Source organism: Chiloscyllium punctatum, chromosome 50 (assembly GCF_047496795.1).
Source record: "Chiloscyllium punctatum isolate Juve2018m chromosome 50, sChiPun1.3, whole genome shotgun sequence".
Lineage (NCBI taxonomy): Eukaryota > Metazoa > Chordata > Chondrichthyes > Orectolobiformes > Hemiscylliidae > Chiloscyllium > Chiloscyllium punctatum.
The window spans coordinates 28,933,836-28,956,662 of NC_092788.1; the positions used below are offsets into that span (position 1 = coordinate 28,933,836).

Below are 22,827 nucleotides of genomic sequence, written 5' to 3' on the forward strand. Positions count from 1 at the left end.
ACAAACCCACTACCCCAAAACGACAAGGGCTGCAGATGCAGAGGAGAGTGCCCCTCTGAGCTCCCTAATACACACACACAGCACTGATGCTGAGTCAAAATGTCTTCACCATGTCAAAATCCTGAAACTCTCCTGCAGGACGTCCCTACACCACACAGTGGACTGCAGCTGATCAGAAGGATAAGTTATCACCGACTTCACTCAGGCTCAGCAACCATGGCATCTTTAAAGAGGGAATTAAACCAGAGAAACAGAAACAGCTGCCATTGTTAAACACGTCTCTAATGTTTTATTTCTAGAATAACCCGAAAGAAACCCTAAAACAAAAAGCAATAAAGAAAACAAATAGTTGTAACAAATTAATTACACGCAGTTCTTAATTACAATGCAGTAAGGGGGAGGGGAGGGGCAGGACAACAGAGAGAAGGGAGTCAGGGTGGGAGACATTAGTGGTGCCGTTTCTTCAACTGATACCGTTTACTGTACAATTCACACCGAGGAGCTTAACAATAACTTTACTGTCACTTGGCCCCTACTGACTTACCACCACTAGCCCTGCAGCTTGAAGGTTTAGTGTGAGCCATTAAAACAGGCAACAAACATTTCATTAAAAAAAGAAAGACCACCGCACTGGGGGGGGGAGGAGGGAAGGAGGAATGTGAGCACGCACAAGTTCGGAGGAGGCAGGACCGTCTGCTATTTCCCCTCTCCCCACTTACAGACGAACTTGCAGGAGTGAATGTGCACAGTGGGGCAACTTGTACATGTCAGAAAGAGTGGAAGATGGAGGGATTTGTGAGTAGGGACAGCAGTGTTGGGGGGGGGGGGGGAGAGGGAGCGTGTAGGGACAGCAATTTGGGCAGGAGTGATGTCTGAGAGTCCACAAGGCTGTTGCTGACTCCAGAGACAGGGAGAGGAGTGTAGGTAGAATTAGGTGTCACAGCAGCTGCCCTCCAGGTCCTGATCTCTGTCTCCTCCCTCCCCCCCCCCCCCCCCCCCTTCCTTCCTCCTGGTGAGAGGGGGTTGTGGCCTAATACCGCCCTTGCTGACCTGTTTCTGCAGCCTGGGGCACATGTTGACTGTCATTGGCGACACGGACTCACCCCCTTCCCCCCCCACCCCCAATGGTCCACTTGATCCACACCACATTCCTCCCCCTCACCACCTCCACAACATACGACAAACCTGCACTTCCTCATGGCACGCACCAAAAACAACTCAATTGGTGAGCAACTGAGAGACACGATGTCAAACCAATGGTGGCCAACTCACCATCATCAACAAGATGACCTGGAAGGTGGGTTGTTGGGAGGGGGAGAGGGAGGAGGGGACAGAAGCACGCGCGCGCGCACACACACACACAGACGTGTACACACTGGAGTGTTCAGGAGTGCATTCCGTTCCCTCCCACAACAGCTGGGTCAGGGCTCCAAAACAGTTTCAACTCAGCCTCCTCAATCACCCCCCGTACCCCACCCTTCCTCCCAGCCCCACGGGGGTCAAGAAACTGCCGGCGAGTGTCTCACCACCACCACCACTGGCTCCCCCTCCTCCCCCACCAGCCCATTGACAGCCCCCTCTCCCTCCCAGGCTCCCTGCGTGGGGAGGAGGGAGCTCAGACGGCATATTTGGGATCATCCCAGACTCTCCTCTTCCCACTCACTCACTCTCCCCTGCTCCCCAGTCCCTCCCCCGACCACGCACCCACCCTCCCCCCCACCAAGCACCCCCACCCCCCCCCCCCCCCCCCCCCCTCCCTCCCTCCCCACCCCCGGCCCTCTCTTGCAGTTGCTCCTTGCAGGGTGACACCAGCTGGCCCATCCATCAGTGTGGCGGGTTGGCCAAGGTCTATGATGAGATGCCGAGGGGATTCCCTTCAATCATAACTGCTGGAACAGAGAGAGAAAACCTGATTGAGAGACCAGCAGCAACAGCCACGCAAACCAGCTCCAACAAAATCAAATCAAAAAACAAAAGTGAGGTTTCGAGATGTGTGATCATGCCTCACTCTCTCTCTCAAGCCAGCGAGCGGACTGATCAGAGGGAACTGGAGGCTGCTACAATCTGTATCGTTACAGCAGATTTTACACACACACTGCAAGCACTGCCCGGGAACATCCCTCAGACACTGTCAGACTGCGCTGGCAGAGACACGCTCCAGCAGCTAGCCCAAAAGGGCAGAGAGACTCAGACAGGCAGAGACAGGGGTAAAACCTCAGAGGGTCACAGAGATAGGGAGGGGGTGGAGGGCCTGGAGGAAGGGACAGAGATAGGGAGGGGGTTAGGGGCTGGAGGAGGGGACAGAGATAGGGAGGGGGTGTAGGAGCTGGAAGAGTTGACAGATAGGGAAGGGGTGTAGGGGGATTGGAGGAGAGGAGAGAGACAGGGAGGGGGTGTAGGGGCTGGAGGAGGTGACAGAGATAGGGAGGTGTGTGGGTCTAGAGGAGGGAGAGAGAGACAGGGAGTGGGTGTAGGGCCTGGAGGAGGGGACAGAGATAGGGAAGGAGTAAACGCTACAAAGAGTTTCTAAACCATTGAAGACTGTTACAATGGAGGCGCTGCTGGGTTTGGAGTGCATGTGTCCTGTATCTCCCTGTGTGGAGACACAGACGCATGTAACCCCATTCTATCACAGTGGATTGGAATCGAGCAGTCTGAAGGTAATAAAGCCTCAAACACAGGGAAAATTCAAAGAAACTAAGAGAGCTGAAAAATTATTGCACAGGACAAAAAGCACAGTGTTATAAAAGATGGTAACTTAGTAAAAAGAATTCTATACGCACATCACCAAGAGAGAAACTGAGACGGGAGCAAGATAAAAGCCTGATGCTGGTAATGGTGAAAATGCTCTAGCATCTCCACTGTGAAAGACCAGCGAGTTGAGAAACATGGGGTCACTGTCTGAAGGAAACAGGGCAAGGACTGAGATGAGGAGAAATGTCTTTAGCCAGAGAGTGGACAGCCTGTGAACTTCTCTGCCACAGACAGTGGTCGGGGCTGCAACACTTTCCAGGGAGGAGTCAGATATTGCTTTTAGAGAAAAAAGGGGTTAAAGTGGGGAAGAGGGGACTGAGTTGGATGATCAGCCCACAGTCTGACTGAATGGTGGAGCTGACTCGATGAGTTGAGTGACCAACTCCTGCTGTTTCTAGGACATTACAGCGGCGTGACATAGTGAGAAGAATATCCAGCTTCAGGGTACCAGTGGGGGGAACAGATCTGATGGAGGTGGTGTTTCAGGATTGGGAGATGGGAGAGTGTGCAGCAGGTCTGACCAGGATGATCCCAGGAATCCCCCATGGAGGGAGGGGAACATGGAGGAAGGCAGGGGCACTCGCTCCTGCGGGGGTGGGGGGAGAACAGGGGACTCTCTCTTGTGGAAGGGGATGGATTTGGGGCGTGGTGAATGAATCGGACCAACCTCCACTCCGTTGTGTGTGACTGGACTCTGTGAGTCCTGGCGGTCACCCTCCTGTTGTCCTGACACAAGGCTGCTCACGGTGGCTGGACTGGGGGTCTCGGACTTGTTTCTCTTTGGCTCGGTGGTATCCACATCCTCGGGATCTTCCTGCCCCTGCAGCACGAGTGAATCTCCTTTCTCCGGTTTCCTCTTGCGCCTTTTCTCTGCGGAATCTTTCCCTCTAATTCGGGTGAGCTTACTTTCCAGCTTCTCAATCTGAGGGGGGGTGGAAACAGAAGGAGAATGGGACAGTGTAGAGAGAGCTTTACTCTGTATCTAACCCCGTGCTGTCCCTGTCCCTGGGAGTGTTTGATGGGGGGGGACAGTGTAGAGGGAGCTTTACTCTGTATCTAACCCCGTGCTGTCCCTGTCCCTGGGAGTGTTTGATTGGGGACAGTGCAGAGGGAGCTTTACTCTGTATCTAACCCCGTGCTGTCCCTGTCCCTGGGAGTGTTTGAGGGGGTGGGGGGAGCACAGTGTGGAGAGAGCATTAATTTCAACTTTAATTCCAGTTTAAGGGAGTAGGGAGAGAGCCACGTGTTTAGACTGACAACACACAGCTCGCCTATTCTATCATATACAGAAACCATTACCACCCCCCACACAGACAGCTCTGACCCAGCCTCACCTCCCCAACCCCCCCCCCCACACACACACACACACACGTGGAGCTGCCCCTGAGCCCATCCCAAGGCCAGCTTACCTGAAGCAGTTTGTGCAGCTTCTCGTGAGGTGGGCCCCTCACAGCCTGCAGTACCCTCCAGATATTTTGGCTTTCATCGAGTGTGACTTCCAGCAAGTCCCCATCGATCACCAACTCCTCCAACTGTTGCTGCACATTTTCAGAGAGCTGTACGGCAGGGCTCTGCAGCGAGAGCTCCTCATCGTCTGGGGGGCAACAGGGGGGAGAAACCGTCATTGACACCGGGACCTCCACTCACACTGACCCACAGGGAGGGACCCTCACTCACACTGACCCACAGGGAGGGACCCTCACTCACACTGACCCACAGGGAGGGACCCTCACTCACACCGACCCACAGGGAGGGACCCTCACTCACACCGACCCACAGGGAGGGACCCTCACTCACACCGACCCACAGGGAGGGACCCTCACTCACACCGACCCACAGGGAGGGACCCTCACTCACACCGACCCACAGGGAGGGACCCTCACTCACACTGACCCACAGTGAGAGACCCTCACTCACACTCACCCACAGGGAGGGACCCTCACTCACACTGACCCACAGGGAGGGACCCTCACTCACACTGACCCACAGGGAGGAAGGGACCCTCACTCACACTGACCCACAGGGAGGGAGGGACCCTCACTCACACTGACCCACAGGGAGGGACCCTCACTCACACTGACCCACAGGGAGGGACCCTCACACACTGACCCACAGGGAGAGACCCTCACACTGACCCACAGGGAGGGACCCTCACACACTGACCCACAGGGAGAGACCCTCACTCACACTGACCCACAGGGAGAGACCCTCACTCACACTGACCCACAGGGAGGGACCATCACTCACACTGACCCACAGGGAGGGACCCTCACTCACACTGACCCACAGGGAGGGACCCTCACACTGACCCACAGGGAGAGACCCTCACTCACACTGACCCACAGGGAGGGACCCTCACTCACACTGACCCACAGGGAGGGACCCTCACACTGACCCACAGGGAGGGACCATCACTCACACTGACCCACAGGGAGAGACCATCACTCACACTGACCCACAGGGAGAGACCCTCACTCACACTGACCCACAGGGAGGGACCCTCACTCACACTGACCCACAGGGAGGGACCCTCACTCACACTGACCCACAGGGAGGGACCCTCACTCACACTGACCCACAGGGAGGGACCCTCACACTGACCCACAGGGAGGGACCATCACTCACACTGACCCACAGGGAGGGACCCTCACTCACACTGACCCACAGGGAGAGACCCTCACACACACTGACCCACAGGGAGGGACCCTCACACACACTGACCCACAGGGAGGGACCCTCACTCACACTGACCCACAGGGAGGGACCCTCACTCACACTGACCCACAGGGAGGGACCCTCACTCACACTGACCCACAGGGAGGGACCCTCACTCACACTGACCCACAGGGAGGGACCCTCACTCACACTGACCCACAGGGAGGGACCATCACACACTATCCCACAGCACAGTGACTGGGGACAGACACGGACAAAGAGAGACAGACAGCGCCTGAGAATTGTATGGAGAGACAAGGACGCGATGAGGTTTCGGGGCGATACAGAGGACTGTGTTTAAGCAGTTACCTGTTGGCTCGGACGTTACGATGGTTTCCTGCAGTTCCTGCGATGAATCGACAGCATCCCCATTTACTGCATGGAGCTGTCAGGAGGAGAAACTGCAGGTCATTATCATCAAGGAGACTCCTGGTGCCTTTTGCCCACTCAGCACTGACCCTCCGACAGTGCCCACTCCCTCAGCACTGACCCTCCGACAGTGCCCACTCCCTCAGCACTGACCCTCCGACAGTGCCCACTCCCTCAGCACTGACCCTCCGACAGTGCCCACTCCCTCAGCACTGACCCTCCCTCAGCACTGACCCTCCGACAGTGCCCACTCCCTCAGCACTGACCCTCTGACAGTGCCCACTCCCTCAGCACTGACCTTCTGACAGTGCCCACTCCCTCAGCACTGACCCTCTGACAGTGCCCACTCCCTCAGCACTGACCCTCTGACAGTGCCCACTCCCTCAGCACTGACCCTCTGACAGTGCCCACTCCCTCAGCACTGACCCTCTGACAGTGCCCACTCCCTCAGCACTGACCCTCCCTCAGCACTGACCCTCCGCCAGTGCCCTCTCCCTCAGCACTGATCCTCTGACAGTGCCCACTCCCTCAGCACTGACCCTCCGACAGTGCCCACTCCCTCAGCACTGACCCTCCGACAGTGCCCACTCCCTCAGCACTGACCCTCCGACAGTGCCCACTCCCTCAGCACTGACCCTCCGACAGTGCCCACTCCCTCAGCACTGACCCTCCGACAGTGCCCACTCCCTCAGCACTGACCCTCCGACAGTGCCCACTCCCTCAGCACTGACCCTCCGACAGTGCCCACTCCCTCAGCACTGACCCTCCGACAGTGCCCACTCCCTCAGCACTGACCCTCCGACAGTGCCCACTCCCTCAGCACTGACCCTCCGACAGTGCCCACTCCCTCAGCACTGACCCTCCGACAGTGCCCACTCCCTCAGCACTGACCCTCCGACAGTGCCCACTCCCTCAGCACTGACCCTCCGACAGTGCCCACTCCCTCAGCACTGACCTTCCGACAGTGCCCACTCCCTCAGCACTGACCCTCCGACAGTGCCCACTCCCTCAGCACTGACCCTCCGACAGTGCCCACTCCCTCAGCACTGACCCTCCGACAGTGCCCACTCCCTCAGCACTGACCCTCCGACAGTGCCCACTCCCTCAGCACTGACCCTCCGACAGTGCCCACTCCCTCAGCAATGACCCTCCGACAGTGCCCAATCCCTCAGCACTGACCCTCCGACAGTGCCCAATCCCTCAGCACTGACCCTCCGACAGTGCCCACTCCATCAGCACTGACCCTCCCACAGTGCCCACTCCCTCAGCACTGACCCTCCCACAGTGCCCACTCCCTCAGCACTGACCCTCCGACAGTGCCCACTCCCTCAGCACTGACCCTCCGACAGTGCCCACTCCCTCAGCACTGACCCTCCCACAGTGCCCGCTCCCTCAGCACTGACCCTCCGACAGTGCCCACTCCCTCAGCACTGACCCTCCGACAGTGCCCACTCCCTCAGCACTGACCCTCCCTCAGCGCCCGCTCCCTCCCTCAGCACTGACCCTCCCTCAGCACTGACCCTCCCTCAGTGCCCGCTCCCTCAGCACTGACCCTCCGACAGTGCCCACTCCCTCAGCACTGACCCTCCCTCAGCACTGACCCTCCCACAGTGCCCACTCCCTCAGCACTGACCCTCCCTCAGTGCCCACTCCCTCAGCACTGACCCTCCCTCAGCGCCCGCTCCCTCCCTGGGGCAGTGCCCCCCACCCTCTCACCTTCCGGTGGTGATGTCCCGTGCGGCTCCTCTCCTTTAGAGCGATGGTGTCTTTCACCATCTGGTTGTGGAGTTGCTGCCGGAGCTCGGTGAGCTGATCGAGGAGAGTGGTCACTTCCTTGGAGGCCATGGCCCTTCGTGCCCGGTCCTGCCAAAGGATGGCTCGTTCTGTCAGGCACTGCAGGGCCTCCCCCTCGGGCAGACGGACGGGCAGCTTCTGCAGGGCCACCAACAGCGATAAGATGATCTCCAAGCGAGGGCGGCGGGATCGCAGGCACAAGGGACACAGGAACTTGGTGTCCCAGTCCCACCAGGCAGCCAGGTGCCTCTGTTGGCTGAGGCGGGGGTAGCTGGTACATGAGCTGTGGAACCAGTCCTTACAGAGCTCACACTGCAGCATCGGGCCACTGGCCTCCTGCCCACACAGGCAGCCCACCTGCCCCTGAGTGGGGGCCTCTCCCGGCTCCTTCCCCATCACCTTCGACATGTTCCTCTGGCGCAGAGCCCGGATACCCTCACGCTCCTTACGCTCAGCGTCCTTGAAGGCCAGGATCTGGGGGGGGGAGACATGGAGATGGGGGGGGAAGAGAGACATGGACAGGGGGGAAAACAGGGAAGAGGGGTCGGGGGGGGAAATGGCGGAGTGGGGATGGGGGTGGGGGGGACGGGGGGTGAAAAACGGAGGAGAGGGGACAGGGGGGCGGGGGAGAAAACGGGGGAGAAGGGACGGGGGGAATGGCAGAGAGGGGACAGGGGGGCGGGGGAGAAAACAGGGGAGGGGGGAGGGGGAATGGGGGGAAATGGGGGACAGGACACAGAGAGGGGGAGGGAGGGAAAAACAAAAGGATAAGTATTGCAGGTTCCTCAATTAAATACAAAGTCACGACACAGCAGCAGGTACAGAACAGGAGGCCGTTCAGCCCCTCCTCGAAACAGTAACAGAGGAACAGGAGGAGGCCGTTCAGCCCCTCCTCGAAACAGTAACAGAGGAACAGGAGGCCATTCAGCCCCTCCACGAAACAGTAACAGAGGAACAGGAGGCCGTTCAGCCCCTCCTCAAAACAGTAACAGAGGAACAGGAGGCCATTCAGCCCCTCCACGAAACAGTAACAGAGGAACAGGAGGCCGTTCAGCCCCTCCTCAAAACAGTAACAGAGGAACAGGAGGCCATTCAGCCCCTCCACGAAACAGTAACAGAGGAACAGCAGGAGGCCATTCAGCCCCTCCACGAAACAGTAACAGAGGAACAGCAGGAGGCCATTCAGCCCGGCTGACCCAGGCCGCTAATGGTCAGACCACAGCGGATGTGGACCTGAACTCCATTCATCTGCCTGATGAACCTGAAATCACAGCGGGCTCCCGTGCAGGTGGTGAGAAGCCCTACCCCAGTGAGGAACCAGTCAGTGAGAGACTGAGGTATGAAACCCCAGCCGACCTCCAGCCCACAGGTACATGGCAGAGACGGTAGGTCCAGCTGGCGGGGGTGGGGGTGAAGCGGAGGTCTCACCCGCTCGGTATGGGGGAGGGAAGCGGTGCACCCCGAGAGCACCAACGTCTCTCTGTTGTTACCCACGGCCCTCCCTCGGTTCTATCCCAGCCAGCCGGTTTGGTCCCTATCGGTGAGCACTGTTCAGACAGCAGCCCCCACCCTGGAAGTGCCCGACCAAACCGGGAGGAGAGGAGAGTAAAGCAGTGCAGCAGCAGCTCCTCACGATTGATCCGGGGTCACGGAGATCCTGAGCAGAAAGGCCAAGGCCATCGGTATCAGCTTTATCCAACAGGCTCTCCCTCGATTTGCTCCACTTGTTCCTGCGGACACTGTCGGAGCCGGCATCGGCACAGGGACAGAGCACCTGGAAAAACAGGACCGACGGGATTATACAGGGGGGAGGGGTAAACCGGTCAGTATACACACGGGGTTATACAGGGGGGAACACAGCTCAGTATACACACGGGGTAATACAGGGGGGGAACACAGCTCAGTATACACACGGGGTTATAGAGGGGGAACACAGCTCAGTATACACACGGGGTTATACAGGGGGGAACACAGCTCAGTATACACACGGGGTAATACAGGGGGGGAACACAGCTCAGTATACACACGGGGTTATAGAGGGGGAACACAGCTCAGGAAACACACGGGGTAATACAGGGGGGGGAACACAGGTCAGTATACACATGGGGTTATACAGGGGGGAACACAGCTCAGTATACACACGGGGTAATACAGGGGGGGAACACAGCTCAGTATACACACGGGGTAATACAGGGGGGAACACAGCTCAGTATACACACGGGGTAATACGGGGGGGGAACACAGCTCAGTATACACACGGGGTTATACAGGGGGGAACACAGCTCAGTATACACACGGGGTTATACAGGGGGGAACACAGCTCAGTATACACACGGGGTAATACAGGGGGGAACACAGCTCAGTATACACACGGGGTTATACAGGGGGGAACACAGCTCAGTATACACACGGGGTAATACAGGGGGGGAACACAGCTCAGTATACACACGGGGTTATACAGGGGGGAACACAGCTCAGTATACACACGGGGTAATACGGGGGGGGAACACAGCTCAGTATACACACAGGGTTATACAGGGGGGAACACAGCTCAGTATACACACGGGGTTATACAGGGGGGAACACAGCTCAGTATACACACGGGGTAATACAGGGGGGAACACAGCTCAGTATACACACGGGGTTATACAGGGGGGAACACAGCTCAGTATACACACGGGGTAATACGGGGGGGGAACACATCTCAGTATACACACGGGGTTATACAGGGGGGAACACAGCTCAGTATACACACGGGGTTATACTGGGGGGGGGGAACACAGCTCAGTATACACACGGGGTTATACAGGGGGGAACACAGCTCAGTATACACACGGGGTTATACAGGGGGGAACACAGCTCAGTATACACACGGGGTTATACAGGGGGGACCACAGCTCAGTGTACACACGGGGTTATACAGGGGGGGGGAACACAGCTCAGTATACACACGGGGTAATACAGGGGGGGGAACACAGCTCAGTATACACACGGGGTTATACAGGGGGGAACACAGCTCAGTATACACACGGGGTTATACAGGGGGGAACACAGCTCAGTGTACACACGGGGTAATACGGGGGGGGAACACAGCTCAGTATACACACGGGGTTATACAGGGGGGGAACACAGGTCAGTATACACACGGGGTTATGCAGGGGGGAACACAGCTCAGTATACACACGGGGTAATACAGGGGGGGGAACACAGCTCAGTATACACATGGGGTTATACAGGGGGGAACACAGCTCAGTATACACACGGGGTAATACAGGGGGGGGAACACAGCTCAGTATACACATGGGGTTATACAGGGGGGAACACAGCTCAGTATACACACGGGGTAATACAGGGGGGGGAACACAGCTCAGTATACACACGGGGTTATACAGGGGGGAACACAGCTCAGTATACACACGGGGTTATACGGGGGGGAACACAGCTCAGTATACACACGGGGTTATACAGGGGGGAACACAGCTCAGTATACACACGGGGTTATACGGGGGGAACACAGCTCAGTATACACACGGGGTTATACAGGGGGGAACACAGCTCAGTATACACACAGGGTTATACAGGGGGGAACACAGCTCAGTATACACACGGGGTTATACAGGGGGGAACACAGCTCAGTATACACACGGGGTTATACAGGGGGGAACACAGCTCAGTATACACACAGGGTTATACAGGGGGGGGAACACAGCTCAGTGTACACACGGGGTAATACAGGGGGGGGAACACAGCTCAGTATACACACGGGGTTATACAGGGGGGAACACAGGTCAGTATACACACGGGGTTATACGGGGGGGAACACAGCTCAGTATACACACGGGGTTATACAGGGGGGAACACAGGTCAGTATACACACGGGGTTATACAGGGGGGAACACAGCTCAGTATACACACGGGGTAATACAGGGGGGGGAACACAGCTCAGTGTACACACGGGGTTATACAGGGGAGAACACAGCTCAGTATACACACGGGGTTATACAGGGGGGAACACAGCTCAGTATACACACGGGGTTATACAGGGGAGACACAGCTCAGTATACACACGGGGTTATACAGGGGGGAACACAGCTCAGTATACACACGGGGTTATACAGGGGGGGGAACACAGCTCAGTATACACACGGGGTTATACAGGGGGGAACACAGCTCAGTATACACACGGGGTTATACAGGGGGGGGAACACAGCTCAGTATACACACGGGGTTATACAGGGGGGGGAACACAGCTCAGTATACACACGGGGTTATACAGGGGGGAACACAGCTCAGTATACACACGGGGTTATACATGGGGGGGAACACAGCTCAGTATACACACGGGGTAATACAGGGGGGGGAACACAGCTCAGTATACACACGGGGTTATACAGGGGGGAACACAGCTCAGTATACACACGGGGTAATACGGGGGGGAACACAGCTCAGTGTACACACGGGGTTATACAGGGGGGAACACAGCTCAGTATACACACGGGGTTATACAGGGGGGAACACAGCTCAGTATACACACGGGGTTATACAGGGGGGAACACAGCTCAGTATACACACAGGGTTATACGGGGGGGGGAAACAGCTCAGTGTACACACGGGGTTATACAGGGGGGAACACAGCTCAGTATACACACGGGGTAATACAGGGGGGGGAACACAGCTCAGTGTACACACGGGGTTATACAGGGGAGAACACAGCTCAGTATACACACAGGGTAATACGGGGGGGAACACAGCTCAGTATACACACGGGGTTATACAGGGGGGGGGGAACACAGCTCAGTATACACACGGGGTTATACAGGGGGGAACACAGCTCAGTATACACACGGTGTTATACAGGGGGGAACACAGCTCAGTATACACACGGGGTTATACAGGGGGGAACACAGCTCAGTATACACACAGGGTAATACGGGGGGGAACACAGCTCAGTATACACACGGGGTTATACAGGGGGGGGGGAACACAGCTCAGTATACACACGGGGTTATACAGGGGGGAACACAGCTCAGTATACACACGGGGTTATACAGGGGGGGGGGAACACAGCTCAGTATACACACGGGGTTATACAGGGGGGAACACAGCTCAGTATACACACGGGGTTATACAGGGGGGAACACAGCTCAGTATACACACGGGGTTAATCAGGGGGGGGAACACAGCTCAGTATACACACGGGGTTATACAGGGGGGAACACAGCTCAGTATACACACGGGGTAATACAGGGGGGACCACAGCTCAGTGTACACACGGGGTAATACAGGGGGGAACACAGCTCAGTATACACACGGGGTAATACAGGGGGGAACACAGCTCAGTATACACACGGGGTAATACAGGGGGGGGGAACACAGCTCAGTATACACACGGGGTTATACAGGGGGGAACACAGCTCAGTATACACACGGGGTTATACGGGGGGAACACAGCTCAGTATACACACGGGGTAATACAGGGGGGGGGGAACACAGCTCAGTATACACACGGGGTAATACAGGGGGGAACACAGCTCAGTATACACACGGGGTTATACAGGGGGGGGAACACAGCTCAGTATACACACGGGGTAATACAGGGGGGAACACAGCTCAGTATACACACGGGGTTATACAGGGGGGGGGGAACACAGCTCAGTATACACACGGGGTAATACAGGGGGGAACACAGCTCAGTATACACACGGGGTTATACAGGGGGGAACACAGCTCAGTATACACACGGGGTAATACGGGGGGGAACACAGCTCAGTGTACACACGGGGTTATACAGGGGGGAACACAGCTCAGTATACACACGGGGTTATACAGGGGGGAACACAGCTCAGTATACACACGGGGTAATACAGGGGGGAACACAGCTCAGTATACACACGGGGTTATACAGGGGGGAACACAGCTCAGTATACACACGGGGTTATACAGGGGGGAACACAGCTCAGTATACACACGGGGTAATACAGGGGGGACCACAGCTCAGTGTACACACGGGGTAATACAGGGGGGAACACAGCTCAGTATACACACGGGGTTATACATGGGGGGGAACACAGCTCAGTATACACACGGGGTAATACAGGGGGGAACACAGCTCAGTATACACACGGGGTAATACGGGGGGGAACACAGCTCAGTGTACACACGGGGTTATACAGGGGGGAACACAGCTCAGTATACACACGGGGTTATACAGGGGGGAACACAGCTCAGTATACACACGGGGTTATACAGGGGGGAACACAGCTCAGTATACACACGGGGTTATACAGGGGGGAACACAGCTCAGTATACACGCGGGGTTAATCAGGGGGGGGAACACAGCTCAGTATACACACGGGGTTATACAGGGGGGGGAACACAGCTCAGTATACACACGGGGTTATACAGGGGGGAACACAGCTCAGTATACACACGGGGTTATACGGGGGGGGAACACAGCTCAGTATACACACGGGGTAATACAGGGGGGAACACAGGTCAGTGTACACACGGGGTTATACAGGGGGGAACACAGGTCAGTGTACACACGGGGTTATACGGGGGGAACACAGGTCAGTATACACACGGGGTTATACAGGGGGGAACACAGCTCAGTATACACACGGGGTTATACGGGGGGGGGAACACAGCTCAGTATACACACGGGGTTATACAGGGGGGAACACAGCTCAGTGTACACACGGGATTATACAGGGGGGAACACAGGTCAGTATACACACGGGGTTATACAGGGGGGAACACAGCTCAGTATACACACGGGATTATACTGGGGGGAACACAGCTCAGTATACACACGGGGTTATACAGGGGGGACACACCTCAGTATACACACGGGGTTATACAGGGGGGGGGGAACACAGCTCAGTATACACACAGGGTTATACAGGGGGGAACACAGCTCAGCATACACACGGGGTTATACGGGGGGAACACAGCTCAGTATACACATGGGGTTATACAGGGGGAGGAATACAGCTCAGTATACACACGGGGTCATACGGGGGGGAACACAGCTCAGCACACACACGGGGTTATACAGGGGAGAACACAGCTCAGTATACACACGGGGTTATACAGGGGGGAACACCGCTCAGTGTACACACGGGGTTATACAGGGGGGAACACAGCTCAGTATACACACGGGGTTATACAGGGGGGAACACAGCTCAGTATACACACGGGGTAATACAGGGGGGAACACAGCTCAGTATACACACGGGGTTATACAGGGGGGAACACAGGTCAGTATACACACGGGGTTATACAGGGGGGAACACAGCTCAGTATACACACGGGGTAATACGGGGAGAACACAGCTCAGTATACACACGGGCTTATACAGGGGGGAACACAGCTCAGTATACACACGGGGTTATACAGGGAGGGAACACAGCTCAGTATACACACGGGGTTATACAGGGGGGAACACAGCTCAGTATACACACAGGGTTATACGGGGGGGGGAACACAGCTCAGTGTACACACGGGGTTATACAGGGGGGAACACAGCTCAGTATACACACGGGGTTATACAGGGGGGAACACAGCTCAGTATACACACGGGGTTATACAGGGGGGAACACAGCTCAGTGTACACACGGGGTTATACAGGGGGGAACACAGCTCAGTATACACACGGGGTTATACGGGGGGGGGAACACAGCTCAGTGTACACACGGGGTTATACAGGGGGGAACACAGCTCAGTATACACACGGGGTTATACAGGGGGGAACACAGCTCAGTATACACACGGGGTTATACAGGGGGGAACACAGCTCAGTATACACACGGGGTTATACAGGGGGGAACACAGCTCAGTATACACACGGGGTTATACGGGGGGGGAACACAGCTCAGTGTACACACGGGGTTATACAGGGGGGAACACAGCTCAGTATACACACGGGGTTATACAGGGGGGAACACAGCTCAGTATACACACGGGGTTATACAGGGGGGAACACAGCTCAGTATACACACGGGGTTATACAGGGGGGAACACAGCTCAGTATACACACGGGGTTATACAGGGGGGAACACAGCTCAGTATACACACGGGGTTATACAGGGGGGAACACAGCTCAGTATACACACGGGGTTATACGGGGGGGGAACACAGCTCAGTGTACACACGGGGTTATACAGGGGGGAACACAGCTCAGTATACACACGGGGTTATACAGGGGGGAACACAGGTCAGTATACACACGGGATTATACAGGGGGGAACACAGCTCAGTATACACACGGGGTTATACGGGGGGGGAACACAGCTCAGTATACACACGGGGTTATACAGGGGAGAACACAGCTCAGTATACACACGGGGTTATACAGGGGGGAACACAGCTCAGTATACACACGGGGTTATACGGGGGGGGAACACAGCTCAGTGTACACACGGGGTTATACAGGGGGGAACACAGCTCAGTATACACACGGGGTTATACAGGGGGGAACACAGCTCAGTGTACACACGGGGTTATACAGGGGGGAACACAGCTCAGTATACACACGGTGTTATGCAGGGGGGAACACAGCTCAGTATACACACGGGATTATACATGGGGGAACACACCTCAGTATACACACGGGGTTATACAGGGGGGACACAGCTCAGTATACACACGGGGTTATACAGGGGGGGGGAACACAGCTCAGTATACACACAGGGTTATACAGGGGGGAACACAGCTCAGCATACACACGGGGTTATACAGGGGAGACACAGCTCAGTATACACACGGGGTTATACAGGGGGGAACACAGCTCAGTATACACACGGGGTTATACAGGGGGGAACACAGCTCAGTATACACGCGGGGTTAATCAGGGGGGGGAACACAGCTCAGTATACACACGGGGTTATACAGGGGGGAACACAGCTCAGTATACACACGGTGTTATGCAGGGGGGAACACAGCTCAGTATACACACGGGATTATACATGGGGGAACACACCTCAGTATACACACGGGGTTATACAGGGGGGACACAGCTCAGTATACACACGGGGTTATACAGGGGGGGGGAACACAGCTCAGTATACACACGGGGTAATACAGGGGAGAACACAGCTCAGTATACACACGGGATTATACATGGGGGAACACACCTCAGTATACACACGGGGTTATACAGGGGGGAACACAGCTCAGTATACACACAGGGTTATACAGGGGGGAACACAGCTCAGCATACACACGGGGTTATACGGGGGGAACACAGCTCAGTATACACATGGGGTTATACAGGGGGAGGAATACAGCTCAGTATACACACGGGGTCATACGGGGGGGAACACAGCTCAGCACACACACGGGGTTATACAGGGGAGACACAGCTCAGTATACACACGGGGTTATACAGGGGGGAACACAGCTCAGTATACACACGGGGTTATACAGGGGGGAACACAGCTCAGTATACACGCGGGGTTAATCAGGGGGGGGAACACAGCTCAGTATACACACGGGGTTATACAGGGGGGGGAACACAGCTCAGTATACACACGGGGTTATACAGGGGGGAACACAGCTCAGTATACACACGGGGTTATACGGGGGGGGAACACAGCTCAGTGTACACACGGGGTTATACAGGGGGGAACACAGGTCAGTGTACACACGGGGTTATACGGGGGGAACACAGGTCAGTATACACACGGGGTTATACAGGGGGGAACACAGCTCAGTATACACACGGGGTTATACGGGGGGGGGAACACAGCTCAGTATACACACGGGGTTATACAGGGGGGAACACAGCTCAGTGTACACACGGGATTATACAGGGGGGAACACAGGTCAGTATACACACGGGGTTATACAGGGGGGAACACAGCTCAGTATACACACGGGATTATACTGGGGGGAACACAGCTCAGTATACACACGGGGTTATACAGGGGGGACACACCTCAGTATACACACGGGGTTATACAGGGGGGGGGGAACACAGCTCAGTATACACACAGGGTTATACAGGGGGGAACACAGCTCAGCATACACACGGGGTTATACGGGGGGAACACAGCTCAGTATACACATGGGGTTATACAGGGGGAGGAATACAGCTCAGTATACACACGGGGTCATACGGGGGGGAACACAGCTCAGCACACACACGGGGTTATACAGGGGAGAACACAGCTCAGTATACACACGGGGTTATACAGGGGGGAACACCGCTCAGTGTACACACGGGGTTATACAGGGGGGAACACAGCTCAGTATACACACGGGGTAATACAGGGGGGAACACAGCTCAGTATACACACGGGGTAATACAGGGGGGAACACAGCTCAGTATACACACGGGGTTATACAGGGGGGAACACAGGTCAGTATACACACGGGGTTATACAGGGGGGAACACAGCTCAGTATACACACGGGGTAATACGGGGAGAACACAGCTCAGTATACACACGGGGTTATACAGGGGGGAACACAGCTCAGTATACACACGGGGTTATACAGGGAGGGAACACAGCTCAGTATACACACGGGGTTATACAGGGGGGAACACAGCTCAGTATACACACAGGGTTATACGGGGGGGGGAACACAGCTCAGTGTACACACGGGGTTATACAGGGGGGAACACAGCTCAGTATACACACAGGGTTATACAGGGGGGAACACAGCTCAGTGTACACACGGGGTTATACAGGGGGGAACACAGCTCAGTATACACACAGGGTTATACAGGGGGGAACACAGCTCAGTATACACACGGGGTAATACGGGGAGAACACAGCTCAGTATACACACGGGGTTATACAGGGGGGAACACAGCTCAGTATACACACGGGGTTATACAGGGAGGGAACACAGCTCAGTATACACACGGGGTTATACAGGGGGGAACACAGCTCAGTATACACACGGGGTTATACGGGGGGGGAACACAGCTCAGTATACACACGGGGTAATACAGGGGGGAACACAGCTCAGTATACACACAGGGTTATACGGGGGGGGGAAACAGCTGAGTATACACATGGTGGGAGTGGGGGGGGGGTGGGGAGACTGTACAGTGTGAATTTTGAGCTGTTTCCCAAGGGAAGGTCGAACACAGTGTCAGTCCCAGCGGAAAACCCCCTCGACACTTGCCTCTAACAGCGTGTAACAGGAGTTCTTCTTCAGAAAGGTCTTTGTTGCCTTTTCTCTCCAGGAATGGGCAGTTGTGACTTGAGTCTCGAGGTGAGGTAATTCTTCCATCCTCACGGGTAAATCCCGTCCCACTGCCACCAATCCCTCCAGGTCATCCAGACAGGGATAGTGATCCCCATTCTGAAAGGTACCAGAAAGCACAACCTGTATGAGCGAGTGGAGCTTCCATCCTCCTACCTCCCGTACCACACGATCTGAGGGAGAGTCAGTACTGAGGGAGTGGGCACTGTCAGAGGGTCAGTGCTGAGGGAGTGGGCACTGTCAGAGGGTCAGTGCTGAGGGAGCGGGCACTGTCAGAGGGTCAGTGCTGAGGGAGTGGGCACTGTCAGAGGGTCAGTGCTGAGGGAGCGGGCACTGTCAGAGGGTCAGTGCTGAGGGAGCGGGCACTGTCAGAGGGTCAGTGCTGAGGGAGCGGGCACTGTCAGAGGGTCAGTGCTGAGGGAGCGGGCACTGTCAGAGGGTCAGTGCTGAGGGAGTGGGCACTGTCGGAGGGTCAGTACTGAGGGAGTGGGCACTGTCAGAGGGTCAGTGCTGAGGGAGTGGGCACTGTCGGAGGGTCAGTGCTGAGGGAGTGGGCACTGTCAGAGGGTCAGTGCTGAGGGAGTGGGCACTGTCGGAGGGTCAGTGCTGAGGGAGTGGGCACTGTCAGAGGGTCAGTGCTGAGGGAGTGGGCACTGTCAGAGGGTCAGTGCTGAGGGAGTGCCGCGCTGTCAGAGGGTCAGTGCTGAGGGAGCGGGCACTGTCAGAGGGTCAGTGCTGAGGGAGTGGGCACTGTCAGAGGGTCAGTGCTGAGGGAGTGGGCACTGTCAGAGGGTCAGTGCTGAGGGAGTGGGGACTGTCAGAGGGTCAGTGCTGAGGGAGGGGGCACTGTCAGAGGGTCAGTGCTGAGGGAGGGGGCACTGTCAGAGGGTCAGTGCTGAGGGAGGGGGCACTGTCAGAGGGTCAGTGCTGAGGGAGCGGGCACTGTCAGAGGGTCAGTGCTGAGGGAGCGGGCACTGTCAGAGGGTCAGTGCTGAGGGAGCGGGCACTGTCAGAGGGTCAGTGCTGAGGGAGCGGGCACTGTCAGAGGGTCAGTGCTGAGGGAGCGGGCACTGTCAGAGGGTCAGTGCTGAGGGAGTGGGCACTGTCAGAGGGTCAGTGCTGAGGGAGTGCCGCACTGTCGGTGGGTCAGTGCTGAGGGAGTGGGCACTGTCGGTGGGTCAGTGCTGAGGGAGTGGGCACTGTCAGAGGGTCAGTGCTGAGGGAGTGGGCAATGTCAGAGGGTCAGTGCTGAGGGAGTGGGCACTGTCGGAGGGTCAGTGCTGAGGGAGTGGGCACTGTCAGAGGGTCGGGGCCGAGGCAGCCAAAAGCACCAGGAATATCCTTGATGCTGGTTACGCCCCTCAATGCGTTCCCCAAAGTCCATCCCTAAACTAGCAGGCGGTGTCTTGGGTCCAGATGATGCCATTGACCGTTTGTGGGATCTTGCTGTGAAGAGTGGAGAAAGGGTGATTCCGTCACAGGGAGCCCCGCTCCTGCACAGCAAGATCCCACAGGCAGCGTTCTGGGGCACTTGCCTGTATTTCCTCAACGTCAGCGATCCAGGCCCTGGCTTTTGACAGCGCCTCCTTTAGGGCCACGATGTTGGGCAGTTCGACCGGGATGTTGTCTGCTTCCTTTATGATCGCCTCGAGAGTGGCAGGAGCATGTTTCTGTCTGAACACCAAAGGATGTGTGTGAGGGACGGAGAGAGAGACACACACAGGCACGGACACACACACACAGGCACAGGACACACACACACACGGACAAGCGCACACACGCGTACAGGCATGTGCACACAGATACAGTCAAACGCACACACGCGGACGCATACACAGGCACAGGCACAGGCACGTGGACACACACAGGCACAGACGCCTGGACACACACGGACAAGCACACACACGTGGACAGGCATGCGCAGACACAGTCACACGCACACAGGCGGACGCATACAGAGGCACAGGCGTGTGGACACACACACACACGCGGACAGGCGCGCAGACACACACACGCGGACAGGCGCGCAGACACACACACGCGGACAGGCGCGCAGACACACACACGCGGACAGGCGCGCAGACACACACACGCGGACAGGCGCGCAGACACACACACGCGGACAGGCGCGCAGACACACACACGCGGACAGGCGCGCAGACACGCACACGCGGACAGGCGCGCAGACACACACACGCGGACAGGCGCGCAGACACACAGGGACAAGCACACACACGTGGACAGGCATGTGCACATCGGCGCGCAGACACAGTCACACGCACACACGCGGATGCATACAGAGGCACAGGCGCGCGGACACACAGGCACAGACGCGTACACACAAAGACACACACACACACAGGCGCGTACACACACAGGCACACAGCAGTTTCACTCTTCCCCCCCCACCACCCTGACACAATTCCCAATTCCCACAAATGAACAGAAGGCCATTCAGCCCCCTCCTCCAGCCTGTTACACACGAACAGGAGACGATTCAGCCCAATAGCAGGCCTCCAGCCATCTCCCTCCCTCCCTCCGCCTGGTACCTGTCCCTCCCTCCCTCCCTCCCTCCGCCCCGTACCTGTCCCTCCCTCAGCCCCGTACCTGTCCCTCCCTCCCTCCCTCCCTCCCTCAGCCCCGTACCTGTCCCTCCCTCCGCCCCGTACCTGTCCCTCCCTCCCTCCCTCCCTCCGCCCCGTACCTGTCCCTCCCTCCCTCCCTCCCTCAGCCCCGTACCTGTCCCTCCCTCCCTCCCTCCCTCAGCCCCGTACCTGTCCCTCCCTCCCTCCCTCAGCCCCGTACCTGTCCCTCCCTCCCTCCCTCCCTCAGCCCCGTACCTGTCCCTCCCTCCCTCCCTCAGCCCCGTACCTGTCCCTCCCTCCCTCCCTCAGCCCCGTACCTGTCCCTCCCTCCCTCCCTCCCTCAGCCCCGTACCTGTCCCTCCCTCAGCCCCGTACCTGTCCCTCCCTCCCTCCCTCCGCCTGGTACCTGGCCTCCAGACAGATTTGTGCTTTCTCCTCCCAGCGCTCGGAGATGGTGAGCAGTTCCTGGAGCTCTGCCATCGCCTTCTCCACGGCGGGGTTGGAGGCGAGTTTGGAGCCAGCCTCAATCAGAGGTCTGATCAGCTCCAGGGTGACCCGGCCTGAGGCAGCCAGGGTCTCTCGCACCTGGTCCAGCCACTCGGCCTGTCGTGCCTCATGCTGTAGTTTGGCGATCTCCGGGAGCTCCACGCCGTACTGCTGCCCCTGCTCGATCAGCTGACGGAACTCCTGAGAGTTGGCAGGAAGGTCCTTCAGGGCGGCTTGGGTCTGGGTCTGGAACTTCTCCACCTCCTCCAGCAGCTCCTGGGGTGGGGGGGAACACAGACAGAACAGCACGTCACTTTGGGAACTGGGGCCAAAGAAACAACCATGGGCAGGGGCTCCAGCAACTGCACACAGTGTACACCGGGCACAAATCCTCACCAATGGGAGGGTTGGACAGGAACGTCATGTCACAGACACACTGACACTCCTCTACTCCTGCTCAAGCTCCCTCTACACTGTCCCCCCATCAAACACTCCCAGGGACAGGGACAGCACGGGGTTAGATACAGAGTAAAGCTCCCTCTACACTGTCCCCCCATCAAACACTCCCAGGGACAGGGACAGCACGGGGTTAGATACAGAGTAAAGCTCGCTCTACGCTGTTCCCCCATCAAACCCTCCCAGGGACAGGGACAGCACAGGGTTAGATACAGAGTAAAGCTCCCTCTACGCTGTTCCCCCATCAAACCCTCCCAGGGACAGGGACAGCACGGTGTTAAAAGTGACGATGGTGTGAGTAATAAACTGCAGGAAGGGAGTTGAAGCCAGTCGTGTTGTGTTTGTGAAGCGGTGGGAGGCTGAGCTACTCACCTGGACCTCCTGGATCTGAGTGACGACACAGGGCAGGCCCTGGAGCTGCTCAATGAAGATCCGCAGCTCACCCACGGTCA

The 22,827-nt window shown here is 57.0% G+C and overlaps 1 protein-coding gene across 1 annotated transcript in view; it reads right to left on the reverse strand.

Moving 5' to 3' along the window:
• Nucleotides 1-1,770: 1,770 nt before the first annotated feature.
• The window catches only part of kdm5c (lysine demethylase 5C), a 92,826-nt gene continuing 71,769 nt past the window's right edge, over nt 1,771-22,827 (reverse strand). The window contains 10 exon segments of the mRNA XM_072566495.1: nt 1,771-1,889; nt 3,422-3,676; nt 4,164-4,348; nt 5,779-5,854; nt 7,555-8,106; nt 9,266-9,406; nt 18,768-18,947; nt 20,384-20,522; nt 21,840-22,195; nt 22,748-22,827. The exon segment at nt 22,748-22,827 is cut by the window's right edge and continues 20 nt beyond it. Of these exon segments, the coding sequence (XP_072422596.1) occupies nt 1,881-1,889; nt 3,422-3,676; nt 4,164-4,348; nt 5,779-5,854; nt 7,555-8,106; nt 9,266-9,406; nt 18,768-18,947; nt 20,384-20,522; nt 21,840-22,195; nt 22,748-22,827 (1,973 nt within the window). The 3' untranslated portion in view covers nt 1,771-1,880.